Raw genomic sequence first — 27,714 nt, forward strand, 5'->3', positions numbered from 1 at the left:
GGAGTTATTCTATGTTGAGAAAATCGGCGCCATTTATTCTGTAGCGCGCTGTTGGACCAGCTGAGCGAGATGTTGACATATCGTGTGTGGTAAGTGAAGCAAAAGCACTCTCGATATGTTTGTTCCCAAGAAATAAACCCACATTCTGAATCGCGTGCGCAGGTTTATTCTACTATGCGCTTGCACGTGCTCAGTCGCTGGAGTCCTGAAAGTTCGGTGTGAAAGGACGTACTGTGCGATCTACAATTTGAATCTTACAGAGGGTTTCACATTTCCACGTTACCTGTTCAATGATACGACGACAATGAACGTCGTAAACGTGCGTGGTGTATCCTTTAACCTAACCGCACTGCCCAATTTGGGGAAGCTGGCACATCTCACGGTGGAAGAATCGCGTATCGAGCATTTAGTGTTAACGCTCACCACAAACCGCTCTACGGTGAGCATCCTAAATGTGGTATCCTTGAGGGCGATCACTTTCCACAGGTGCCGCCATCTGGTGGAAATAAACATAGACAAAACACGGCTGGCCGTCATCCCGGAGACGCTGTACACGCAGAGTTCACTCGAGGTCCTGTCGATCAGCAATTCGCTCCTTGTGATCCTTGATTTCAATCTGCTCGCCAAGTTCCCCAATTTGCGGCACGTAAACTTTAGCTACAATAGAGTGCACACGGTTCTCATCTCACCGGAAACTCGCTGCTGCCAGCAGCTGGTTACGATCGATATGAACTTTAATCTGCTGGAAAGGTTTGATTTCGGAGCATTCGCACGTATGGATGAACTCGCTTCTATTTTGCTTAGACAAAATCGATTGCGCACGGTTCGGAACACGGAACGATATGCCGGACTCGCGAATCTCACGCAGATCAGCAGCTTTCAAAGGTTGTACATTATCGATCTTTCGCAAAATCAGCTCCGGCAAATCGATCTCTCGCTGTTTGCAAGCATGCACAGGTTAAAGGAGTTATTTCTTAGTGATAGCAAGCTGACAAAGTTGATCGCCACAAAGCTTCCACCGCGGTTGGAGCTTCTTGACGTGAGTGAGAATCATATACCGGAAGCTGAACTGAGCCCACTAGAAGATGTTCTATCGCTTATCGTCGACATCGACAAAGCATCTTTATAATTTCCCGCTCACCAGCAAATGGTCGGACAAAACCCACCGGTCACGTGATAAAACAAACTCGCATAGAGAGGGAAGATTTCCTTTGTAGATCGTTTATTTTAAATACATTCACTTTAACTCTTTTTTGTGTTTTCATTCTTCCATTTCGGACTGCTCAGGGAGCGACGGGGCGGCTGCCGCTTGTACAAGTACGTTTCCTGTTTGTATTTTCTCTCCCGCGACGCATTAGTCGTACAAAATATAAAGGCGAAGAAAAAAAATAATGAGACAAAATTCTATCTGCGAATTGATGCTTAGTTACAAAAAAAAAAGTTCTTCCGCAGCGGCGGGGGTGTGGTTTTTATCGTCAACAGCTGGCCTTGACCACAAACCGAGAGCCAACAGCATCGTGTTATGGAATGGGTAGCTGTGTAAGCGCTGCTGTACGTGTGCATGAAGGGTGTGTGTGGTTGGGTGGGATGGTGGGCGTGATTATCATTGCTTCGCAGCAAGGACGATGAAATGGATCCCGTGCACGAGAAGCCAACCAACGGGCTCTACCAACGGAGATGGATGGGATGACGATGTTTAGGATATTTTGGTGCGCTTTCGGGCGATCGCTTCCTCGACGGCTCGCAGCTGCTTAAGCAGTTCCTCTCGGCGGGATGACTTTTTCGCGGCGGCCGCATTTGCCTTCTCCATGGCGGCGCTCGATGGTGGAATAACTTGCGCGCCTCCCTTGCCATCACCGGCCTTCTTCGAGTCTGCAAAAGAAACGAAAGTTAGCTTTAACGCCAAACGGCACGACAAAAAACACCGACTTACCCTTCTTGCTCATTCCGGACGCTTTGGCGGATTTTTCTGCCGCACGGCCTTTCGTCGGTCTACCCTTGCCACGGGCGGAACTGTCCGAGCTGGACGAGCCAGAACTTTCCGAGCCGGACTCACTCGAATCGGACGATCCGGAACCGGACGAGCTGGCAGATCGCCGGCGATGTTTCGTGCTGGCCGATTTGTGCAGCGGGGATGTCTGGAACGAAAATTCACAATCAATGCGTGCATCGGCGAATAGCGGCAGGGCGTTTGTCTTACCATCTTTCGTTTGGCCACCAGCACCGTCTTATCGATCACACGTTTCTCTCCCACCGGCGATGGACCTCGTTTGTCCATTCGCTTTACCGGCATCGGTGGAGATCCTTTCCGTCCTACTAAAATGCGCAGAAAGAAGAGGGTTAAGGTTAGTTTTTAGGCCAGAAAAAAAGCAACCCCCAAAGACAACTTACCACGCCGTGGACTAACGCTGGGGGATCGCGCTCGGATCACCTTACGCACGTGTGGAGCAGCCGCTAGCCGATCGCTATCCTTTGACCGGTGGCTGTCGTAGCGATTGCGCCGGGTCGCGGTTGGACTGGGCGAGCGGCTTGAATCGGAACTCGATCCGGAACGCGAACTACTGCTAGAGCTGCTGTACGAGGAGCTGTTGCTGTAGGACCTGCGCTCACCACGCCGCGCTCCACGTTTCTCCCGTCCGGGTGACTTTGAACGCATCCATGGATCGTTCCACTCGTCGGCACGCTGCAGGATCACCTCACGTGTGGCACGCGGATGCCTTCGCTTTGATAGTTCATCATCCTCGTACTGCGGCATGCGATGAGACGGTAGCTCCCGGTAGCGGTGTGTCCGTCCAAACGCGTCCTCCTCGAAAGGTGGACCACCCGCGGCAGCGATTCCACCACCACCTCCACGGGGGAACTTTGAGGCTGGTGCAGGATAATCGTAACCCGGTGGACCGGCTCCTTGTGTGCCTCGTCCTGCGTACGTCGGTGATAGCTAACGAAAGAGAATTTTACAATTAAAACCATCGTTCAAAGCGAAGGGAAATCACACTCACCGGTGGAGACGCTCGGTCCCGTGTGTAGTAATTGTCCTTCTCGAGCTCATCCTGCGATAGGGAAAGATTCATCTTCTTGTCATCGAAATCGATGTCCTGCTCTTTGCGCTTGTTTGCCTTGCGCATCATTTCCTTGGCCGTACGGAGGCCTCGCTCCCAGGCACTCTCACCCACCACCGGTTCTACGGGACGCGCCGGAGCGGGTAGACCAACTGACGCCGGGTATGGAGCCACAACAGCCACCGGATGATGTGCCGCTGCCATGTGGTGTAGTGCGGCTCGCTCGTGCCGATAATCGGATGCGTAAAGTGGCGCTGCCGGATGGCCACCGTATCCAGCTGGTTGATGCGTCACCGGAACAGGCCGTACCATGTCAAACATGGTGTAGTTGCCCTTATCCGTGACACCCGGATGCAAAAACCGACAGCTCATGCCCCACGTGCACTGGCCGCGCGTGTAGAACCGACAGACGGGTTTCGGTTCCGTCTCTTCCGGACGCTTTTCGTCTTCATCCGACACTTCACCTTCCTCCAACTCTTCGCCCTCCTCCAGCTCACCATCTGCCGATTCTTTGGCGGCCGCTTTCTCCGTCTCCTCCTTTTTGTCCTTCTCCGCCGCATCATCAGCCTTCTCATTTTCCTTCGGAGCGTCGTTACATTCGCCCTCTTCCGCTTCAAAATCAAGCGCATCCTCGTCGTTCTTGCTGTCCATCAGGTTACCCTCGAGCAGTTTGTCGTGGTTTCGCGTTCCACTGCCGGCTCCGTTCGCGTTCGCTCCGCCACCGTTCACCGTGTGTTTTTCCGTTTCGATATTCCGCAGATGGGTTTTGCGTTCCTCCAGCTTCTGCCGCAGGTCGGTGATTTTAGGTCGCTCTATTTCGCCCGTTTCACTCGCCGCATCCCGGTCAGATGTCGCGCCCGACATGCTAGCGGTTCCCGGTTCGCGGCTGTGCTCATCATCCTCCTCGTCGTCCTCGAGCCCTGCACCATCCCGACCGTGTGTGCCCTTCTCGCTGTCCGCTTCACTGTCCCGTTCTTCGTCTTCCTCCGGCTCAGGGTCGCTCTCCAAGCTCACATCACTCAGATCCTCGTGACTCATGTTGAGTGCGTTATTCTTAGCATCCGGTTGGCCAGCACCGACCAGCATCGTGGAGGCCGCATCTGCCCGATCCGACGCATCTGGTGAGGCCGGCGGTTTGTCGTCCCGATCCGACGATTCCATTTCGCAGTCGGAAATCTCCTCTCCCTTCAGCTTCTCGCTTAGGTTCGATGTGGACGAATTGCGTGACAGTGAGCGCTGGTGGCGATTCGGACTGCCCAGACTTCCACGGCGATGGTGGCCCTTGCTCGAGCTGTTGTCCGAATGATTCGATTCTTTCGACATCGAACGATTGTACCGCTCGCTGCCGTGGTGGTAGTGATTGGCTCCATCCGGCGATGGGGATTTCTCCTCACCCTGCGAACCGACACTCGGACTCCGGCTGGAGCGATTGTTCGGTGAGGAAGTGGCCGATTTCTGGTGCGAATTAGGCGAGTTTTCCGCGCTCGGGAGCGACGGTGAATTTGCAGGATCGAACGTTTTCGGCGGGCTAGAGAGGGAATCCTGTTTGCCGTTATCAAACGTCTCGCTGCAGGCGGAGTTTGATCGCGAATGTGATCGCGAGCGCGATTCCATCACCCGGTGCGGTTCATCGGGACCGTCCTCACCACCACCGGTATCACCCGCGTGGGACGAAGGTGATTCGGAACCCGATCCCGAACCGGATCCGTCGGACTGGTCGTCTTCTTGCTCCTTGCCGGAAGGGCTCGCCGCTTGCTCCGAATCGGAGCTGTTCGATGCCGACGATCCTGGTCTCGAGTCATCGCTGTCCATGCCGGCGCCGGTACCGCGTAAGCCGTCGAGTCCTTCCGACTACTCGTCGGTGTCCGGTTTGATGCTGGAAGCGGGAAAAAGTCAATCAATAACCAATGCATCAGAGACAATACCTTCATTATCTACGGTCATGTTCCCATCAAAATCCGATTCCCTAACATTTCCCAATCCCAGCCACCCACACCGATCCCTCGCTGGATTCTTCGGCATTGCCTACTTCGATTCGAGCAACATTCCCTCCTCGAATGTACGAAAAAGAACGCTCTGACGCCAGCCATGCCTGCTGCTAGGTTCTTCATCATGTTCTGTCCATCATGCTGAGGGCGAAGGGACAAGTAATACTTACTAACGCCGGAGAATCGGAAACACCTCAAGCAACCCTTCCCACCAACCTTCTCATCTACCACTTTTCCCTCCATGCCACCGCACGTTTTCGGCAAACATACACACGCACAACCCCGGCCCACGTCCAGCTCAGGATCGGCCTACCACGATCAATCGAGCTTTGTTTACACACGCACAAACCACACACACACACACGCCCGCGGCGACTTGGAGGAATAGCTGATTGATTCCGTTTGGTGGAAGGATTGCAGCTGTAAAAAACCACATCACGGTTGGCGCTTTGCTCTTTTCTCTTACCTTATGCACGGGGGGAGAAGATTCGGTTTTCTATGGCAAATTGTTAACTGAACACAAGAGACTTGACTTTTTTGTTTGTTTGTTTGTTTTGTTTTTTTTTGTCACACGAAACGAATTGGCTCACAAAGCTTCGCCTGCACCGTGGGGTGCCGCACCGGAGCAAAAACTACTTTCGCGCCACGACCGTACGGCGGTACTTTACTTTTACGGACATTTGTATACATCACTTCCGAGAACAACGGCAAACAAAAAAACACAACCCCTACGTGACACCACTTTCCGGCGGCGGGTGGTTCCGCCAGGCCACCCAAACGGACATTGTCCTGCCGTAGTTCCTCCCACCACTACTACTACTACCACCGGTGGAACTACGCCAGTTTGGCAGACTATCAACCATCCCGATAGCGCGTGTGGACCATGATCCCATCGCGTTTCTTCTACTTGCGCTTGCGTTTCTTAGCGGTCCGTTGTCCAAGACGTTCGCGAACTGAACTGAAGCGTACTTTCGCCTCGATTTGGCGGCCTCAAAGCCGTCGGATTCACTTGAACTGTGTGTTCTTTTTTTTACTATTTTGCTTACATCGCAGAACATTTACAAAGGTCACCACCATCTTGACTCACGGCATTGCTGCGCGGTGACGAAGAGGGAGAACATTTGTGTACCAACATCACTTGGTCTCCTCGACTTCGTTTTTCCGACACGTTTTCGTTTTGCGCGGGCGTTATTTTGATCTTCCTTGCAATCGGGAGCAGATTCCGCCGAACGGAAATGGCAACGGTGTGCGGGTATGCTTTTTTTACAAAGGATTTTCGGTGACTTTGGATCACTTTTTCGATACGAAACCTCTCGCCCGAGATTTAGACGACGCGCACGGTTCTTTGGAAAGCTTGGAAGAATTATTCAATGATTGGACGATTCGCTTCTTTTGGGTAGGTAAATACTATGTAATGGGCTACGAATGTGAACGTGATCAATGTTGCCTCTGCCCACACGTCGGTTCTTACCTTCTTAGAAAACGAACGCGAGTCGCTGCACGCGACGGGTACGGTGGTGGATATGTCCGCTCACTCGGAACCTCGGGAGCTCGGTGTGTAACGGTTGCCTATTGCCGTTGGCCTTGCGGTGGGCTTGTTCACGGCAATCGCGACGTCGCTCGCCGGGAAAAATCGATATTTTGCTGAATTTTTCCCGTCCACACGCTTCAGAAAAAGCCCTCTTCTTCTTCCGCTTCTTCTTCAAGTGTTTGGGTAGTGTTTCTTCCAATGAGCCCTATGCATGAATCATGCTAAGAAGATGCCTTCTTTTTCGGGTTCTGCGTCGTCGTTTTAGGCGAACCTATAACATTAAAAACGGTGTTAAACTAGATAACTATTAAATTTTCGCAGTAATTATACGCGTAGAAAAGCACCGACCGAAACAACCGAACACACACACGCGCTTTGACAGCGCATGTCAGATTCGGATGTCGTTTCCGTCAAGCTCACAGCCGGTAAAATGATTAAAACCCCTTAAATACTACTATTATCAGTGCATCCAGCTAGAATACAGAGAGAACAATCTTTTGCAATCAACAATAAATAAGAATTTGGAGATTTTTTCATTTCAGAGACATGAAAAGGATGCGTTTGTGCTACCTTTGAGGAGTCATTTCATCTGACCAAGGTGTATAGACAACAATGCACTGGTATAATCGACCGATCACAAATAATTTTACACATGGTAGTTTTATCAACATTTATCTGAATATTTTACAATATTCTTGCAGAAATGTGTTTTCTTTAGTTTACAAAATATTTGAAGAACCGTTGGAACACATAAATTCGATTATTTTGATTATTATCAAACGCACAGCTGATCATAAACAAATAGAAACCTTGCCGCGCTGGTGACAATAGACGAACAAATAGAAAAGTGATAAAACAGTCCAAAAAATCGAAACGGGCAGGAGCAGAAAATTTCGATAGCAGTGACAAAGAGTCAAAATCCTGCGACCATGGTTGGAAACGAGCGTTTTTCGTTCCAAAAAACCGTCCAATGCCTGGCGCGGGTACTGGCCATGATAAAACCAACCCCATGGGAAAAGGTATACACTCGCTAGCGCGATTATTTCCAAATTGTTCGCACCGTGAATCATTCGTCCTCCGTGCACTCGATTGCTTCATCGTTACAGGTGCAAACGCTGTTCAAGTACTGTCCTCAGGAGAATGCAGCTGGTGTGTTCTGCCTGGATGCTCGGGCGCAGGATGCGGTCATTGCTTTGGGGTTGTACTTTTTGGAAAGTGGCTATCAGTACTCGAAGGAGATTATTCCCTATCTACTGCGGTTAGCCAAGGCACTCCCCAAGGCCGTTTGGATCGATGACGTCAAGCCTAACAAAATCGATAGTAAGTCCCAACTCCCGGAGGGATAGAGTTCCGCGATTCCCAAGCGGATGGTTGGTAGTGAAAATTATCTTCTAACATATCACGTTACACGCTACTCTTGCAGAAATTCCGACTGCGGAAAAATTCAGCTTCTGCCTCAATAGCCTGCTGTCGGATATCGCCGTGGGTTGCCCGGAGCATCGGGATGAAATTATACTAAACCAGGTCGAGGTGCTCACAGTGCTGACCAACATGATCAAGGGGAGCAAAGAAAGCAGCACGCTACCACCGATCATCCTCTGCAAGGCCACAGTTCCTTTATTGCTTGGCTTAAGCCGCTCGATGGGCCGTTATTCGGCACACGATCCGCCCCTTCTGTGCCGGTTGTTCCCGAAGGACGAAATTCTGGTGGTGAAATCCGCCGAAACGCCACTTTCTGCGGATGCAAAGCACAGCACCAGCGTGAGTCAGTTCCGCTCGATCATTCCGCGCTCCATGTCCGGCAGTCTGTCCGTGGACGCGACAGAAGCTGAAAAATCCGCCAGTAACAACCGCAAAAAGCTCAGCTCTTTCTACTCCACACCGTACGATCCGACGACGTACTTTTTCGCCAAGTACGGTTCCAGCTTCAACCAGTTCCCTAACATGCGGTTCTGCGATTCGGTCGAGAAAAACGACCGACTGCAATTCCCGATCAATCACTTGCAAACGATTTTCGCGTTGGCGAAAAAGCTGCTCACCAAAGAAACCCTCGAGCACCTGGATGAGCAAGCGGGCGACATTTACGCCCTGAATCAGATCAAACCGTACGGCTACAAGAGCTTTTCGGAAACTATCAATCTGGTCATGGTGACGCTGTTGCGGGAAATACTCCAAAACCAAACCGGTATGTTGAATGGAGGAGTATAAATTGATCCTAAGTTGATCCTAATTGTGTTCTCTGCTTTTTCCCCCCTCACCAGCAGACCTACCAACCCCGTTCACGAAGGACGTGCAGGAATTCGTGAAGCGGCTGTTCCTGATCGGCCAAACGGAACTGCAGAACAAGCAACATGATGCGCTCGATCGCATCCGGGATCCGTCCAACATCGTCGTCAACAAGTACAAGATCAACGTGATGGCCAACGCGGCGTGCGTCGATCTACTCGTTTGGGCCATCGGGGACGAAACCGGTACGTGTTAGTCAAAGGCAATGAAACAAGCTCGTTCAAATACTGCGAAATCGGTGCACCGTTGCGTCGCCACCACTTCTGTTCTGACCCGTTTTTATCGGTTCCAGTCGACAACTTGTGCGACCTGCTAACGAATCTGCAAGAAAGTTTGTCTCTCACGATGGGTTTAGGTGATGGATACTTTATCGTTTGATCGCGTTTGATGATTTTCCCGTTCTTTGACTTGGTTTGACTGTTTATCGTTGGTTTTTTTCTGTTCGTTCCGTTTTTTGTTCATTGTTCCCTGCGTTCTTGTGCTTTCAATGCTTCCATTCTCTCTTGGGAGGGACGGTTGGGATGGGGAGTGTTTGCAACCAAAAAACAAAACAAAAAACTCCCGAGATGTAAATGAATTTAAAAACGCAAAGCAATGCGGCCGACAAAACTTGGCTTTTGCTGTTCATGTTGGCGTGATCCTCCTCAGCGCTTCTTCCAACGGATGTGACAGCGCGAATGTCGTACGGGCAAAATGTTATCTGTGGCTTGGTTTTCAATTCCAGAGGCCGATAAACTGTGCAGCCGGTTGTACCAGAAACTAAACTCCGTGCTGGGTCACAAGGTCGTGATGGATCATATGCCTCTACTGATGGTTTGCTTAGAGGTAAGGTTAGCGTGTTCTTTTAGGTGAAACACTCTCAGCATGGCTCTAATTGTGCTCTCATTTCATTCTCAGGGCTTGGGTAAGCTTGCGCAAAAGTTCCCCAACATCGCAGGAACATCGATTTCGTACTTGCGCGACTTTTTGGTTGATCCGAGCCCGATCCTCACCAAGCTGCACGTTCAGTCGCAGGCGCAAACGAAGAAGGACAAAGAAAATGCACCCTTCCGAATCGTGGGTAAGTAAAAATGTGCGATTCATGGAAAGCATACTTGAACACACGAAATAATTTTTCATTCGACAATTCCTCCAGTGCAAGGATCTGACTTCAAAGCATTCGATCACTCGACGAAACCAAAAGGACTGACAAAATCCGCACAGGAAGCGTTCGAAGCGCTCCGTGATGCGGCGATCGAAAACCTTAGTATTGCGCTTCGGGCAGCTCACGCCCTCGATCAGTACTGCGTTCCGGCGCTGGTAGCAAACGTCTCGAATCGATTGTTCACCGCCGAAAAACAGGAAAGCGAATCGAGCCTCGTGTCGCTTAACATCATCGTGATGCTGGGACACGTGGCCGTCGCGCTGAAGGACACTCCAAAGACGACGAACAACATCCTGCAGTTCTTCATCCAGCGGTTCTGCAAGGTACCGTCAGAGCAGAACGTCCTGATCGTCGATCAGCTCGGGTGCATGATCATCTCCAAGTGCGAACCGCAGGTATTCGAGGAGATTATGAAAATGTTCTCACGTGTCACCGTGCAGGCGGCTTCGCTCGCTTACTCGACGAACCCGGAGCAAAGGTAATGTGCCTCGTGGCCGGCGTTGAACCCCGCTAGTGGTAACTCCCCACACCCATACCTTTCAGACTCATTTGGTTCATAAACCCCTTTTTTCGTTGTCTGTTCATCTGTGACCTCTAATTCGGTTTAACTCACTCACTGGTCTGTGTTACATCATGCCATACCATGCTTTCCTTTCCATCCCATCGATCGTTCGCTGCACGCCCATGGAACCGGCTTCCAAAGGATGCCAGTACATGTGCCCCATTGCCTTCGAATGATGATACAGTTTCTCAAGATTTCAGATGTCCTTCCGATTCCGATGCATGCACGCCCCGTAAACTTTCTGTGTCGCTTCTATTCTACCCCTCTTCTCTTTGTCCTGTGCCCGAAGAGACGTGACTGACCCGGAATGGTATCTAGTGTGTGTTTGTGTGCACGTACGCTCAAGGATCCGTCCGTGCGGTCCTTGCGCTGGCGTGGCATGTGTGTGTGTGCGGTTTTTGTATTTTGTCGTCCGCTTAACATCTGTGTGTTCGTCTTGCGTCAGTCATCTAAATTTTTCAAAATTTTTGCCACCCCCCTCCCGCTCCCCCCACCACGACCCCGGTGCTCGGTTGTGTCGGTGTTTAAAAAAAACGAAACAGTGTTTACAGGAAGTCGTACCATCACGTGTCGGATGCGGTGGTGAACGCGCTGGCCAACATCGCTGCGAACATTCAGGGTGAGCTGGAGATGCTGGATCTGCTCGGGAAGCTGTTGGAGCTATTCGTGCAGATTGGTCTGGAAGCGGAACGATCGTCCGATAGTACGTCCGGGGCGCAGAAAGCTAGCTCGAGTGCGGGCAACCTCGGAATGCTTATTCCCGTGATTGCGGTGAGTTGATCGATTGTCTAACGAGCTCCCGGAACAATCCTTTAATGGCTATTCCATTCCAGGTTCTCGTGCGCCGGCTACCACCCATCAAGAACCCGAAGCAACGGTTACACAAGCTGTTTAAGGACTTCTGGCTTTACTGCGTGGTGATGGGCTTCACAAATTCCCGGCTGTGGCCGTCGGATTGGTACCAGGGTGTACAACAGATCGCGGCCAAATCACCGCTACTGATCTCACAAACCGCCCACCGGTCGGAGATGCGCGAGCTTAACTACACGTCGGCTATCCGGTCCGGTAGTGTGAGCCTGATGGAGCTGCGCAATCAGATCCTGCTGCTGCTTGACCATCCACCGGCGGACATAACGGCGTGCATTAACAAGCTCACGTTCGCGCAGTGTGCGTATCTGTTGAGCGTGTACTGGCTGGAGATTTTGCGTGTTGAGAACGCATCCGAGCCGAGTCTGGAGCCGATTTTGAGTTACCTCTGCGATAACGCGCTGTTGAAGGATAAATACGGCATGTGGCAGTGCGTCCGGTGCATCGGAGATCAGGTGTTTGAGAAGTTCCGCAGCGTGCTGTTGGCGCAGGATGCGGTACGTGAGAAGGTCCTCGAATCGCAGGCCATGTTGCTGCTTGTGTACTTCAACCACATCCACAAGCAGATTCAGCTCGTAGCGGATCAGTACCTATCGCAGTTGGTTGACAAGTTCCCGCATTTGCTGTGGAATCGGAAGGTGCTGTGGTGCATGCTGGATGTGCTGCAGTTGTTGGCGTTTTCGTTGACACTCGACCCGAACGAGGAAACCCCGACGTTGCGTGTCGCCTCGACACCGTACACGCTGCAGCTGATGGACAGCTTGCCGGCACGTGAAAGCCGCGTAAAGGACTTCGCCGATCGGTGCCAGGGTATTGTGAACGAGGCGATGAAATGGGCACCCAAATCAACCCGCAGCCACCTGCAGGAGTACCCGAATCAGGTCCCATCGACCACGCTTTCGAACCACAGCGGGTTAGCGCTGGCAGTGGACTCGATCCTGCACACGTGGGTCACGAACGCATCGATCCCGACCGCTTCGAAGCGGCCGCATTGCGTGAACAGCGACACGTCGAAATTTGTGTCGGTGTTATGCCTGCGCAGCAAGTACGCCGGTGAAATCTCCGGATTGCTGTCGGTGCTGGAGGATGAAGACAAGAAAGGTCTGGCGGATCGGCTCGTAAAGGACGTTTGGGATGCGTGCAGTGAGCGGAGTGACGCGAAGCACCGTGGAGCGTTGTGGCGTGCAACTGCCTATTTGATCCTTTGCTCAAGCGCCAACCGGAAGTTGTTGCACGCGATCTCTTCCTCGCAGGTGCAACTGTTTACCGAGAGCGCTATGGAGACGGCGGTGGAATGCTGGCAGTGGATCCTGACGGCTCGCCAGGATTTGGAACTGTGTTTCATTCAGGAGATGGTGACCGCTTGGCAGACGACGTTCGATAAACGGATGGGCTTGTTCTCGGAGGAAAGCGATATTACGGGGCCACTGGCGGCACATGAGGGTTGCCGATTGGTGCCGAAACCGATCGTCGTCGCACCCCACCTTATCTGGTTGCAGCTGCTCTCGGAGATGGTCGATACGGCGAAGTACTGCAACCGGGACAAGGTGGAGATGTTTTGCATGCTGCTGCACCGTTGTTTGCCGTTTAGCCGCGATTTCAAACAGAACCGGCACATTTCGACCGTCGGATGTCGGTTCAAGCTGTTGCAGTGTGGGTTGTCGTTGTTGCAGGGTAACACCATCCCGAAATCGCTGGCCCGGAACATCCTGCGTGAGCGAATTTATGCTAACGCACTCGATTACTTCTGCGGGCCGCAACTTTGCCCGAGTCAACCGCGGGAGGCACTGCTTGAGGACATTGCGATTCTGCTTAAGTTCTGGCAGACGATGCGTAGCGAGAAAAAGCACCTGGTGGCGTCGGAGGTGAGCGATTACGAGTTGCATGCGGCCTCGGTTAACCTGTCCGTGCAGAAGGCGTCCCTTGATACGGTGTCGCTAGCGGGAAGTGAAGTGGCACGGTCTACGAGCAGCGGGAATGCCGGATGGTACAACACGATCCCTCACTCGACATCGACCCTTTCGAAGCGTTCGGCACGGATCAAGCGCCCACCGTACCCGAAGGATGCGTACGATAAAGACTACATGAAGAAACGCAACCTCATCCTGGAGTTGCTCGCGGTGGAGATCGAGTTTATGCTGATTTGGGCGAATCCACTCGCTCTGCCCGAGTTGCAGATCCCGGGTGAAGAATCCGTGGTCGAATGGCGCGCTCGGCCACTCAAGCTGAACGTTTGGCGTGATTTTACGCGGCTCGCGTGGTCCTACAATCCGGCGTTGGCCGTGTTTTTGCCGCAGCGTATCCGTAACGCGGAAACGATCGAGGACGAAGTGACGCGGCTTGTCTGTTCGGATCCTATGGCGGCCGTACACATCCCGGAGGCGCTCAAGTATCTCGTCACAACGCGGACCGTGTTGAACGAAGCACCAGAACTGGTGTACATGCTGACGTGGGCACGTGTCAACCCGATACAGGCGTTGTCGTACTTTTCGCGCCAATATCCAACCCATCCGCTGACGGCCCAATACGCCGTGAGGACACTCAACTCGTACCAGGCCGAAGCGGTATTGCCGTACATTCCGCAGTTGGTGCAGGCGCTACGGCACGATACGGTAAGGATGCCGAATGGCGTGCAGTGTGTTTTCATCAGTAAACTAATTCTTTTCGTCATTTACAGATGGGTTATGTAACGGAGCTGATCAAGCACATCTCGAAGCGCTCGCAGATCGTCGCCCATCAGTTGGTGTGGAACATGCAGACGAACATGTACATCGACGAGGAGATGCACCACCGTGACTGTAAGTGTGTCCTTTTTTCCTTTCCTCTAGCTATATGACTCATTTAATTGTTTTCCCTCTCGATAGCTCTGTACGACGCGCTGGAAGCACTTTCACAAAACATCATATCGTCGCTGTCCGGTCCAGCGAAGCGGTTTTATGAACGTGAATTTGACTTTTTCGGCAAGATCACCGCCGTTAGTGGGGAGATTCGTTCCTTCGCTAAAGGACAACCACGTAAAAAGGCCTGTCTGGAGGCGCTGAGTCGCATTAAAGTGCAGTCCGGATGTTATCTCCCATCGAATCCGGAAGCGATGGTGCTTGATATCGATTACAACAGCGGTACGCCGATGCAGAGCGCCGCTAAGGCGCCATACCTGGCTCGGTTCCGCGTGCAACGGTGCGGTATAACCGAGCTGGAAACGATGGCGATGGAGGTGTCGAACAATCCGGACTCGCAGATCGATGGCCCGCGGTTGAGCTCACTCGGTCCTGAGGTGTGGCAGGCGGCCATTTTCAAGGTGGGCGATGACGTCCGGCAGGACATGCTGGCGTTGCAGGTGATTTCGATCTTCAAGAACGTGTTCCAGCAGGTTGGGTTGGATTTGTATCTGTTCCCGTATCGTGTTGTCGCCACCGCACCCGGGGTACGTATCGTATGAAAGCGTAACAATATCACAACAAGCATTGCAATAAAGTTTCATCTCTTCATCTTTTGTCCTTTTTCCGTGCAGTGTGGCGTCATTGAGTGCGTACCGAACGCGAAATCGCGTGATCAGCTAGGACGGCAGACGGATTTCGGGCTGTACGAGTACTTCCTGCACCAGTACGGGGACGAAACGTCCAAAGAGTTCCAGTCGGCTAGGAGCAACTTTGTAAAATCGATGGCCGCGTATTCGGTGATCGGTTATCTGCTGCAGATCAAGGATCGGCACAACGGTAACATCATGATCGATAAGGATGGTCACATTATTCACATCGGTAAGTGTGCTGCGCAAGTTCCTCGACTCCCGGAATGATTGATGCATTAATTTCGCTTCAGATTTTGGCTTCATGTTCGAATCTTCGCCGGGTGGAAATATTGGTTTCGAGCCCGATCTGAAGCTCACCGACGAGATGGTCATGGTAATGGGTGGCAAAATGGAGGCCGCTCCGTTCAAGTGGTTCTGCGATCTGTGCGTGCAGTCGTTCCTCGCCATACGACCCTATCAGGACGCGATCGTGACGCTCGTATCGCTCATGCTGGACACCGGTCTGCCGTGTTTCCGTGGCCAAACGATCACACTGCTAAAGCAACGCTTCGTGCCGACGAAAAACAGCAAGGAAGCGGCCGCTCACATGTTGGGGGTGATTCGCAACTCTTACCAGAACTTCCGCACGCGCACGTACGATATGATCCAGTATTACCAGAATCAGATTCCGTACTAAAGCGGAACGACGATCGGACGAGCGAATGCGATCCTCCTGCTAGCGTTAATGGGTCAATGGGAAATGGGCATTGGTGAGTGGGGCTTCGATTGTGCTACCAAAGGTAAAGTGGGGATAGTATATTGTGGGAAGGATTTCGGCCCCCAGGGCCATTATCGATACCGTCTCTTAACGTAAAATATTTATGTGATGTAGCTAATCCGGTGTGCGTTAGGCTCTTCTTCTTGTTGTTGTTACTGAAACGAAGGGAAATATTTCCGAATAGTAATAAATATGTCGTGTGGAATCGAGTAAAAAGCTGGTACATTTTTATTTGTTCGTGGAAAGCGGGAAGAGGTATTTTCGTTGAATTTATTTTAGAAAGAATTAATGAAAGTATTTGAGGCTGAAAGTTGCTAAATTTCTTTAAATGATATCTTCCTAAAGTAAGAGACAACGACCACTAAGAAATTCAAAAAGAGAGTCTTCCAAAGCACTACACGTCCGCAAAGTTATATAATTTATTCAATGCACTAAGCAAATCAGTTAAGTAATCATAATTAAATATCATAATCATAATAAAACAAAACAAAAGATAAGTTGATAACCCTATCCATGAAATTAAGAGATTCATACTGTTCAAATGAACCTTGGGCAGCATACGATGTCTCTCTGTTTCTCTCCCTCCCTCTGTTTTTCTCTCTCTCATTACAGAATTATCTAAAATTTCATAAAAACTAATGTTGAGCGATATGGCTCAAGCATGAGTTTGAGCAGCCTCTCTTTACAAAATGAGAGAGAGTTATAACAACTTGAAGAGAGGGGAGAGTGAAGAGAGACACAATGGGATTTTCCACAAAAATTTAAGGATATTCGAATATTGAAGGAAATTTTACAAATTTCATCTTTGAAGTATGCACGATGATGTTGTGGAAATTGTGATATTTCTACATTAGTTTCCGATGATTTCATCAAATGCATTAAAACGTTTCTATTTTACGTATTTTACTTGAAGCATGTTAAACAAAAAACTCAAGAATTTACGCACTTTTACATCCTATCCAGTATTGCTGGAAAATCCTTTTATAATCCTCCCCTTTACCGAGATTGCGATACATGAAATAATTTGACCCCCTTTCCAGAGCTGCATCCCACAGTGCATCGGCAGCATAGCGTAGCATAGATCCGACGCCGCATCGGCCAGATCTCTCAAGTCTCGCTTCAAACGTTCCAGCGGCCGGAGGTGCGTCGTCGTAACGGTCGCCAGTTTTTCCCTCGCGCCGTAGTGTTGTGTTGTTTCGTCGCCCTCCCAAGGAAAAACCTTCCCCACCCCCCCACACCAATCCCTATTTGCGACAACCACTTTCCGGAGGTAATTCGTAGTTGGAAAAGCAAGTTTGCACCAACTCGCCCGCGACCTTCACGCCGTTCAACCGTTTTTTTCCCGGGGAATCGTAGTGTGCCGTGGTTCGGTGAATTTTCCCCGACCGAGTGTGAAGTGATTTGATGGCGGATTTTCTTTCCCCCCTATCGTTTGAGACCGCGCTGGCCACTCGCGGGAGGTGTTGGCCTCAGTAATACGAACCCCCGGATAGGGGCGAATGTGCATTACGGTGCCCGTGTGCGAGTGCATCAGGGTGCAGAGAGAACATCGAATTGGCCAGAAACAAGCAGTAGCAGCAGAGCATCAGCAGACTCCATTCACTCCTAGGTAGCGTACCGATGGGCCTGTTCCGGGTTCCGGGTTCCCCATTTTCCAGCTCCATCCATGGCTTCGCTTACGCGGACGTGCCCTTTGGGTGCCCAAGAACGCGTGTGCCGGTTTTCCGTTTACCAGCAACAGCATCATGCCTTTCCCATGGTGTGGTAATTTTTAGCGATAAAGCAACAACAAAAAAAAATCCACCCTTCGTGCGTTCTGTTTGCGCTTCGTTTCGCCAAGTGCACTTCGCTGCACTTGAAACTGCAGCGACCGAGCGAGAAAGGGCGAGAAAAGACAGAGTGCCAGGACCAGTGTGTGCTTGTGTGCGTGTGTGTGTTTGCTCGTCACAGCAAAGAACAAACAAAGCGGTCAGCCAGGGGGTAGGGTGGCAAGCTGAGAAGGAATTGAGGAAGATAAAATAAAAAGAAAATCCACTGCCTGCACGGGGGTGAGTTTTGGGCTTCGTCAGTCGGGGGTGAAAAATGTGCAAACTCCAAACAAAAAAAAGAGGCACGTCCAGTGGATGCAGAAATGCAACATGCACTCGCGAGCGCGCGTGTGCGTGTGTGTGGGGATGTTCGAGCGTACGAGAGTGTTTGCGTGCGTGTGAATGTGCATTGAGACAAATGAGAAAAAAGCCCAAGCCCACACAAGGGTTTTGCTTGGGTTCGGACCTTTCGTCGGTGCGACACCGGAACCGCCCGGAGAGAGGTGTCCGAAAACGATAATGAACGGCACGGCACAAAACCCTTCTGATGGCAAAACGATGTCTTCCCGTTTGCGTTGCGATGCGATAAGCTGCCAAAATTGGCGTGTTCAAGCTCGTATAATTGTGATTGTGGCAAGAAAAACGAAGCATGCCAGTTGGCTTTCAGAGAGTGGGAAAGAGAGACAGATAAAAAAAAAACAAAGAAATGCACTCCAATCGGTGGCCTTGACGAAGGGAGTGAATTTTCCCAGCACATACATTTTTCATTGGCCTACTGCGACGCGGGTTATAATGGAGCAAACTTTGAACAAAAGTAGCCAATGTATGTTTTGGATCCTTTTGAAACCGTCTGATCATCTGATTTAAGTCCCTCCATGGATCGAATTTGGCCATAACAAAACGCCACTGGAATCGGAGGTAGCAGAAAAACATACAACGCACTATAGAGACAGCATCGGGCGCGTGAATGCCTCCGAGCTGCTGTTTCGCCCCTGTTGGCCCGCTAACACAAAGTTCAAGGTCAGCGTGGATGCTGCCCGCGCGAGAGCGCCGTTTGCGTGAGCGCGTTTGCGCCCTCGGCGTGAGAACGAGAACGTCGCGGGAAGCCCCAAGCGGAAAATGCGTAACCATAGGTTAGGGGTGTGTATATTTCAAACCCCCTTATAGGGAGGAATGCACACACCGAACGCTTCCGGGGTGTGGGTGAAAATTCAATTAACGGTCCGCGTGCCATCATCCCGGGAAAACCCGGGACAAACCAATTGCACCTACGCCGGAATGGGCAAAAAAAAAAGGATCTCAATCAGCTTCCGGTTCGCTCTTGCGGAATGGGTTCGGAATGCAAATTTAATTTTGCGTCATCGATACGGCGACAGGCAAGAGAGTGAGTTTGCTTTTTTGTTGGCACGCGCTGTGAGAGCATATTTTCGTTCATTTTTCCCCCGTAAACAAAATGGTGCAAATGCGCGTTTTTGTCCGGTCCCTACGCAAACGTTGCACGGCTTTTCCAGCTCGCGTTCCAGCGGTCCGTCTAGGCTCGGGAAAAGCGGTAAGGAAATTCGCACTTGTGCGACTTCCTGCGTGCTCTGTGCGCCATTGGGTGGCGCCGTTGGGTTGTTCGCCCGTTTAGAGGTCGTCCAGGAAGGCAAAAACATAACCTTCCCAACCGAAATGAAACGCAAATTCACCCCGTCACAGGGTGACGCTTGTAACAGGGCTTCACCGCGAATGGTGACGGGCGCCATATCGATCGGATATCTGCGCCATCTCGTCCGTACCTCGAATGAGGCCTACAGAGGGTGAGTTTTTGGGCCTTACAACGCCTCAACGGAGCCACCGGGCGCCTTGTACGGTCGTACGATTCCAAGGCGATCGACGCTTGATCGTGCCAGTGTGAATGCAACCAACCGCAGCTGTGTGCACACCCAAGATGGGCCTTCGAGACTTTATCTCGTCCACCTATTAGGGCTTGCTTCGAGCGTATGTGTGACGCTTCCGAGGCGGAACGAACGGCCAGTGAGTCATGCGAGAGATTCTTTGAGCCGGAATGAGCGTTTAAAACCAAATGCATTGGGTTTGCTTTTAGAATAATTTCCTTTCTTGAATCTCGTGGCGTTTGTGTAAATGGCACACGCTTCCTGCGGCGTATTTGTAGTCAGTTTAAAACAGCTATATTAGCATAGCAATATAGATTCATTAGGGTGTTCTACTTTTAGGGTTTTTCGCTTTACCCGATCGCAAATTGTATTGTAAATCCCTATCCCTTTTTGCGTTGCAAACACGTTGTGCTTAGGTTCTGATTTAACCATTATTTGACGGTTCCAGACAATGAAACCTGCACTTTCCGCACGGTGGATGGCGCAGATAAGCCTTATTTGGGTATGATATGACGTACGTTTCGGAAGGGATTTGCTGCCGCTACCGATTTCATTGTTGCGACTAATCCGCCTTCGGTTCAACCCTGGACTAACGGACGGACGGACGGTTAGACATAAGTGGCAGGATGTTCGTAATGCGATAGTCCGCTCCGCTGCATACCGATTGCCATTTGTGACATAATTTATTTACTGTTGATGTCCACACCGCACAAGGATACGACCGCCATTGGTGTCATCGAACCGTGCCCCAAAACAGCCAACCAACGCCATCGCCTTAATTCAATTTCGTTCGCACGTAGTTCCCGTCGTTCGGTTTTCCCTAGCGGGCGGAAAAACTCACCCACAACGAGGGTGAAAAATGGGAAACACGCATTTTCGGGAAGCTCCCACTTTCCACAAGCATTTCCAAAAGTGAGAACCATCCCGTGGCGGCATTCGTCATTCTTCGTTACTCATCAACCGGCGGTTTTGGTTTGAGGATCGACGATCGTACGCTTTTGTGTCTGATGGTGGCTCGATGATTCATCCTGCGTGTTTATTATTGTACGCGTGAAAATATTCTTCCACGCACGCTTGCACATTCACGCATCCATCGCCGGGTGGGACATTGTAATGAAATTCCGTTTTTTTATATTCTGTGTTTGCAACGAGTGACAGCTGGATTTTTGTTTTTTGAAAACATCCTCCTCGTGCATTAAAATTATGGCGATGAAGAGAGTGCAGGTTTATGGGGATTGAAGAAGACAAACAGGGAAGGTTATAAATGGAACTCGCTTGAAATGAAGTAAAGCAGAGAGCATGGGGTTTGCAACAGCAAATCATGTGCTTAAAACAGTATAATAATAGAAACCAATGTCACTCGTATTTCTTGGATTTTAACCCTATTTAAATTTCCCACAAAATGTCTTTGAATACCCATTTCCGGCCACGATAAATAAAGAAATGATCATCTCATGCGTATACGCAAATTTTCCCAAGGGACTTCATCTAACGCAGATCGAATGTGTCGTAAAATGATGATATAAAATCAAAACGAGAAGAAACAAAAGAAAAACAAGGACACGCTTCCAAAATGAACGCATCCGGAAACTGCTTTCTCATTGATTCGGACCCCTTGTTAGAGAGGTCTATCGTTCGCCTTCTCGGTGATGGAGATTTACAACCCGCGCCGTTTTTCGTACGTGTTTACTTACTAGCCTGTTGAGGTGCCATTAGGTTTTTACTGCACCCCACGGGTACGACGCGCCCTGGAATGGTGACGCTCTGCCCACCATCACCCGCTGTATGCGGTTATTGTGGTCCAGTTTTTCCGCCGGCAAAATTTTGCGCTCCTCAGCGAGAGGCGTGGAGCTCGTGAATAAGAGAGAGAAAAAAAAATGCGCACCTCAGATCGGTTGCGGTTCGAAATTTTCCCTGCCACCCTGGGTACCGTGCAGAAGGTGGGTTTTGGTGAAGGTCCGCGTCGATAGAAAGTACACCACAACACCTTCGCAGCGCAACCTGCTGGGGGGAGGGAAAATTGGGCCGGCCACAAAAGACCGAGACGCTGTGTGTGACGTGTTCAATCAATTTTGGGACCCCATAAAGGATTGCCCATAAAAAAAATAACCAACCCTTAGAGATGATCGAAGGTGGAAGTGAATTGAACGATCGTAACCAGATCGTGCCGCCAGAGGGAAAAGAGAGCAAAAGAAGCGTAGAAGAAAAGGGAAAAGGGCAGCCCTGGACGGACCGGACGTGCGTCCCTGCGGGGTGTCTGCCGATAAATCGCGCCTGTCTAAGCCACGGGTAGAAAGTGATCGTAAACCGGGCGATAACCGGGTGCAATATCGGGTGAAAATCGGTGGTTGGCTTTTCACGTGCGCGGCTCGATCGCAGGCTGATTTGTGTGTCTGGTGCGCTGCTCGCGTCTCGAAAGTCGAAAGTCAAGCTAAGCCGGCTAAACGCGCCTACCCGATGCTGGCGCTGTCCGAGCGACAATTTGGGAGGGCTGTGATTTTTCACCCAAACCACGCGTCAGCTCGTAAAGCAAAGAAAAAACGCGATCGTAACGTGCGCATAAACGAAACCAAAGCTCCGTCGCTGGTAATTGCTCAATCAAATGAGCGAACCGATCGGAAAACGCCGATCGGACGCGTCCGATCGACTTAATCGGACGGGTTTTTCGATCGTTTTCCCGGGGTCTCTCGATTAAACGATCCGAAACGATCGATAATCGTCGCGATCGCGCCCGCAAGCGGGATGTGAAAATTCGAAAACCAAACCCAAACCACCGGACCACCGGCTCGCGAATCGGACGGTTTTCCACCCATTTTTCTGAAGCGCGGCTTACGTAAGCGGCAGGGCACCGCGATTCAAGCGTGCAATTCAAATTCAACCCCGCACCAAAAACCCTTCCGCGATGGTTTCCGGCGGGCGATTTCGATTTCGCCGATTCGGTTACGCAAACCGCGCCTGATATTGTGCCCGTTGGGCGCGAATTTAGCGCCCCCTTCGATCACTCCTGTCTGGTAGGGTTGCTCGGAAAAGCTCATTACCTTGGAGGGATGGTTTTTTTTTTGTTGAATGCCGTGATGCTGGTTGCGATCGTCCCGAACTCCCAACGCCAACCCAGCGGATTGCGCAAACTCTGGGTGGCTTGTAATGAACTTGTTTTATTTTCTCAGCTCGCCGGGCTAATGGGGAAATGTAAGAAAAACGCTTAAATTATCCCTTGGGCAGATGAAACCGAACCGATCGTGCACGATCGGGCTTTAATTGATTGCCGTTTTGCCCCTTCATGGCCGCTTGGAAAACTTTCCCCCAAGGGCAAGCAAATTTCATCGCGCAATGGAGCTGAGGGTTGATTTTTCTTCCTGGTCGCGGTACAAACGTCAGCCGATTGGCGCTGTGTAATGAGTTTTTGACGAGAACAATTATGCGATTGATCGATCGGTCGTGGTTAGAACGTGCGAAGAAGAGAAAACGTTGATTGCGTGACATGAGCAGATGCGCGAAAACATAATTTAAGCATCGACGGTTCATTCAATTCGGTTCCGTTCAGCGGGAGTCACGACAAATCAATTTAAAATGCGATTTTTTTATTCGATCAGAACTTCGTTTCATGATTCCCACGACAAGTGGCTAGGGTTTTGCTAAATAGAGCTTAGAGGACAAATCTACGAGCTTGAAGTATTTAGAACTCTCTACTTTTTCTGTAAGCATGATTTTTTTTGTGGTAATATTTACCAATTATTTTCAAGTATGATGAATTTTCAAATGATTATACATGAATGGTAAGCTTAATACCGTTGTTCTGTTGTTTAATTTTTGAAATTAAATTTTGCAAAAAATATTAAAAATATAGCTCGGAATTTTAACAGTTAAAAAATAGATTAAAAATAAAATCTGGTTCTAAACTAAACATTAAAAGCAACACAATAGCTCACAGCACTCAAGCAGCTTACACCTTCGTGTACGCGAGGCAACCCTTTACTAACCATCCCACGGAACGTTTAGAAACTGCACGTAATATAACGTATTGTTTTCTAATTTGCGAGCTCCCCTTGGCTTCACCATTCCAACGCCTGCCAACCCGTGGCCCTTAAGTGGGCCGGGCTCATAAGCCACCAAGGGGGAATGAAAACACAAACAATACCCTTCCGCGCAAGAAAAAAGCTCTCCACGGAGGCATCAGCTCGAGTGTGATGTGATGGAACCGAGCACCCAGATGGAGAGCTAGCACGAGAAGCTATTCTGCTTCTCTGGCTGGTTGGTTGGCACGCTGAAGTGGCGTAGAAGGCGCCCACCCAGTTCTCGTTTAACCGTCTTCTTGAACTATGCTTCGGTGGGTTGAAGCCGAGCGATAAGAGCACTGAAAGAGGAACCGAAGCCAGCTGCACTTTGCGTTCGAAGCGCTAGGAGGGCCAGCTAGCGTGCGCTACTGGAAAATGGAAATGTGCCACAGGGTGCGCTGGTTGGGGAGGGGGGAGGCGCTTTTCCACGATAATGCGTCAAGATAACGCCCGCACGGAGCGTGGAGATGGACGAATGGATTTGTGATGAAGCAAAAGCCCACCGTCGCTCGTGAGGGTCTTACCTTAGCGTGTTTGGGTGGCGAATGTTTTGTCACGTGCCGCTATCTGATGCTCAGATTCATCTGAACAAACTGTTTACCCTCGGGAGGTGGGTGGATTAAGCGTTGCCTTATTATTCCCACGCCAGGTCGAGGGCAGCATTCGTCGAGGTGGGCACGTCTGCGACGAATCCGGTGGTCAGAGCGTTGCTACATTGTGACGGTGGGTTCGTGCTTGAAATGGATGGTTCCAATTTCAATTCAACCAGATTCCGCTTCAATGCTTACATTATACGATCGATTTTTGTGCCCTCTATTGTGGCTTTCTTGTTCATTTTTCGTTAACTGTGCATGCTCTCTTTTAGAATGAATTGAAGTAAGGGGGATTCGTTGAGGAGATGAGCAAACGAGTCCGGGTTTTGGTTGGTTTTAAATATACTATTCTTTCGATTCTTGCGCCATTCTGATTCACAGAAAAATTCACTCTACTTGCATCATTTTATAGTTGTAGGATCAATTTCGTGTGGCTTATGTGCTTTTGAGCAAGCACATCGGATAAACCACACAATTCCAGACTTGAAACCGATGCTTTCGCTATCTCTGTTCGTCAATTTGCTATTTAAAGTCAATCTCAATCAGGCAATATCCTTCTCCAATGCAGATCCTACGCGATCGGATCGCTTCTTGGCGCCAGCTGGACGACGAAATGGTTAGTTTTGCAAGCGAGAAAGAAAGAGATGGGATAAACACACACACAAAAAAAATCCACCCTCACCCCTTTCAGCATCGCATTTATGCAACATCATTTCGCATGTTCACCAACCCACACCCCTCCCCCCCACCTACTCTGCCAAACTTTCAATTATCGCCCTGTTAAAATCCGCACCGAAACCGATCCGCTAGCGTGCGCGGGAGATGCGCGCGCGATCCGTCGAAACCGTTCGGGTGAAATTGATCCACTGTTAGGGGGTGGGGGGTGGGGTGCCAGGGTAAGTTGTGAAATCCCTCCTCTCCCCCCTCGCCTCCCCCCCTTCCACCCACCACACGGCTTGTTGCATTTTCGCGGATTGAATCGTTTCGTGCCGTGTCGTGTGTGCTTTTCCAGCCGTCCGCGAGCGATAAACAGCCATCGCTGAATCCGTTTACGGCTTAATGAGTTGCATTGTTCGGGAGGAGGGGGTGGACGATGGTGGGTGGAAAAGGGGAGCGGGTGGTCTGCAGCTGCATGCTGCATGTTTCGGTGCCAGCGTGCCGCGTGTGTGTGTGGACACGTTCGTGCGATTTCTCTCCTGCTCGTGGGGTTTCTGCTCCGGCCAGAGATGGTTCCACTTCGGTGCGCTTGTGGGGGGAGCTAAATGGGGGTGGACAGACGGAGAGTGCGGTGGAAAGGGTGGCCATGGGGGTTCTTCTTCTTCTTCTTCTTCTCTCGCACGCACGGGCGTCCATTATCGAAACGGTAAATGTGCAACACGTGCTCGTATCGTCCGTTCCGTTCGTCTCGGGAGTTTATTATGCGCCCGGAATATTGCACCGCCCGAGGTGCGTGATCAGCTGAACGCTTCTGTTTGGTTCGCGTTTGACTTTTGGGTTTGGCCGTTGGGAAAACGCTGACGTGGGGCTTGATTGCAGGCGAGAGCGCTAAACGGCATTTTTGCAAGCGTAGAACATTGCGCTAAGCATGGGAGCAAGTGCACTTTATTCATCATTTTATCGCGAGATGCTAAGGGAATAGTATCGCATACATTTCACATAAATACATGTACATTAATAAATGCATATGAAGGTAAGGGCGAAATATGTCAAAAACCTTACTATACGTAGAGTAAAAGTATGAGAAAAAACAGTGTCTTCATCAAGGATCAATAAAAAAAGTTCTAATGAACACAATAGCATTAATTAAATTTTCTACTCTTTAATAAAGGATGTTATTACGTTATTCGAAGCTTAAGAAGCTGCATTTTATGCAACAAATAGGATCCTTCATTCGAAACGGACATGTTCGTGATAGGAAGAGCTCGCTCGCTTCTGTCGACACCACAGAAACATAGCACCATTCGTAGCTCGAGCCAGCCTGATAAGCATTTCCTCACATCCCGAGGGAGTATGCGCCATGAGGACACTCCATTTCGAGTGGCCAAGCGGAAACGTCCGTTTTTCCTCGCACGATGCGGAAGTGATTGTCATGATAATTGCCCATGCGTGCACTTGAGCGAAGTGCTCGCTATGAAAGTTCCACTCTCGATCACTTATCGACAACCCGACCGTCCCCAAAAGGGTGCATTGAACGGTGAATGCGAGCCTCGGCGTAATGAAAGCTGTTTAGCTTCAGGAACGCGCGGGATGTGAGCTTCATTTGTGGCTCATGAAGGTCTTCAAATAAACACGCGTTTTTGTTAGCACATCTCTGGAGGATGGTGAAGAATTAATTACGCACTCTTCATGACATCAGCTCGGTTGGTCATTTTAGAGCTTTAGAAACTCGTTCTTTCCCCCTAAAACGTTCCTCCGGAGACACACATTCACGCAGCAGGATCGATGTTTCGAGGCTACCCACACCTGTCGGAGAATTGATTCCTATTAAGCTTCTAAATCAAAACGGCAAAAGGCAACCGGGGCAAGCCACGGAACCGAGAAACACGCCACCCATTTGCTGTGCCGGCATTTATTGGTGGTCTGTGAGCCTCGCGGGCTCATGCCTGCATGCTCTCAGCATAATTCCACCACAGCCAGAGCTGCCAAAGGAGTTTTGTTTACGCTTCACCCTTCGCCTAGGCAACGCCATTTCGATGGCACGAATCACCCTGTGCCAAGCAGTTTTCGGTACGGCTTCATTCCGTCCCACTGGAACTCGTTATGCTCGGCTTTGAAGGAGCGTGAAAGAAGCATGGAGAAAAAAAAATAGCAAAACCGCAAAACGAAAAGAATTAGCCAGCAGCAAAAAAAGAACGGCCCCCCTTTCGGCAAGGAGATGCTCCGCAGTGTATCAACGTACGATGGACGGACCCATCCAGAGGGCCTATAAATCCAGTTCAATAACCTAAGCACCCCTAAGGGGGTCTACGCGATCTCACCACCATGCGTACGCCCTGCAGGGTTTGCCCACGGGCCCAAGCGAGCCTTTTTCCTAAAGCCCTCGGTGGCCCGAAAACCGGTTGCTGTTGACGTTGTCCCACCAGCTCTCCATTTTCCGAACAGCCAGAGGAGTTCTGAGCTAGAGAGCCACACGTTTTACGTTCGCCGGTGTCGTTTTTTTACGACGGCCCGTTCTTCTTCTGCCAAAGCCGGTTCTCGCCGGTGTCCCAGCGTTCGCCCACGTTCTTGTCGTATTGACCCACTTTTTTTTTTCACCACGCGAGTTGTCCTATACCGCGAGCCGGTGCGCGATCCATTTAGAGTGGAAACCGTCTTTTAAATGGGGCCAGGTTTGGTGGAGGGCTCGCCACACGCTAATGCCGTTCACCAGTCACCAGGATAATGGTGTTGGTGGTCGTGTAAGGGTCGTGAAGGGATGCAGGATGGAGTGGCGCGGTGCTTTAGTTGAGTTACTCGACTAAAAACACACACCCGCGTCGAACACACGTTCGAAACGAGGGAGGAAATCGAACAAAGATTCGTTTGTTTGCATGGAAACGTCCACCATTTTGATACTTTCGTGCGAGTCCACTTCAAAGCGGTTCCAGGGGCGAGTTAAGATGATTCAATACTTTGAAGTATGATTAATACGTCCGCTACAATGCGGCAGCGTTTGTTA

The 27,714-nt window shown here is 50.4% G+C and overlaps 3 protein-coding genes across 4 annotated transcripts; 2 read left to right on the forward strand and 1 right to left on the reverse strand.

Annotated features, from left to right (window-relative positions):
* Nucleotides 1-304: 304 nt before the first annotated feature.
* Nucleotides 305-1,129, forward strand: LOC128728118 (leucine-rich repeat-containing G-protein coupled receptor 5A-like). Its single transcript, XM_053821853.1, has one exon. The coding sequence runs from the start codon at nucleotides 305-307 to the stop codon at nucleotides 1,127-1,129; it is 825 nt and encodes a 274-aa protein (XP_053677828.1).
* Nucleotides 1,130-1,226: 97 nt separating this feature from the next.
* Nucleotides 1,227-4,871, reverse strand: LOC128730512 (zinc finger CCCH domain-containing protein 18-like). Its single transcript, XM_053823562.1, has 5 exons — nucleotides 3,000-4,871; nucleotides 2,392-2,938; nucleotides 2,201-2,313; nucleotides 1,934-2,138; nucleotides 1,227-1,872 (listed from the first exon to the last, which is right to left on the reverse strand). Exons 1-5 carry the CDS (start codon nucleotides 4,869-4,871, stop codon nucleotides 1,697-1,699), a joined length of 2,913 nt encoding a protein of 970 aa, XP_053679537.1. The 3' UTR covers nucleotides 1,227-1,696.
* A 2,636-nt stretch (nucleotides 4,872-7,507) lies between these two features.
* LOC128720343 (phosphatidylinositol 4-kinase alpha) lies at nucleotides 7,508-15,932 on the forward strand. 2 transcript variants are annotated; one of them, XM_053814384.1, is made up of 14 exons: nucleotides 7,508-7,597; nucleotides 7,685-7,898; nucleotides 8,002-8,763; nucleotides 8,843-9,049; nucleotides 9,157-9,236; nucleotides 9,591-9,689; nucleotides 9,762-9,924; nucleotides 10,000-10,486; nucleotides 11,122-11,341; nucleotides 11,404-14,049; nucleotides 14,115-14,235; nucleotides 14,302-14,861; nucleotides 14,949-15,195; nucleotides 15,257-15,932. In XM_053814384.1, the coding sequence occupies exons 1-14, from the start codon at nucleotides 7,508-7,510 to the stop codon at nucleotides 15,640-15,642; spliced, it is 6,282 nt and encodes a 2,093-aa protein (XP_053670359.1). In that variant the 3' UTR covers nucleotides 15,643-15,932. The 2 variants fall into 2 exon arrangements, with proteins under 2 accessions (XP_053670359.1, XP_053671109.1); XM_053815134.1 differs by lacking the exon at nucleotides 9,157-9,236 and having other exon boundaries at nucleotides 9,589-9,689.
* The last annotated feature ends 11,782 nt before the right edge of the window (nucleotides 15,933-27,714 follow it).

The sequence above is a fragment of the Anopheles nili genome, chromosome 2 (genome assembly GCF_943737925.1).
Source record: "Anopheles nili chromosome 2, idAnoNiliSN_F5_01, whole genome shotgun sequence".
Lineage (NCBI taxonomy): Eukaryota > Metazoa > Arthropoda > Insecta > Diptera > Culicidae > Anopheles > Anopheles nili.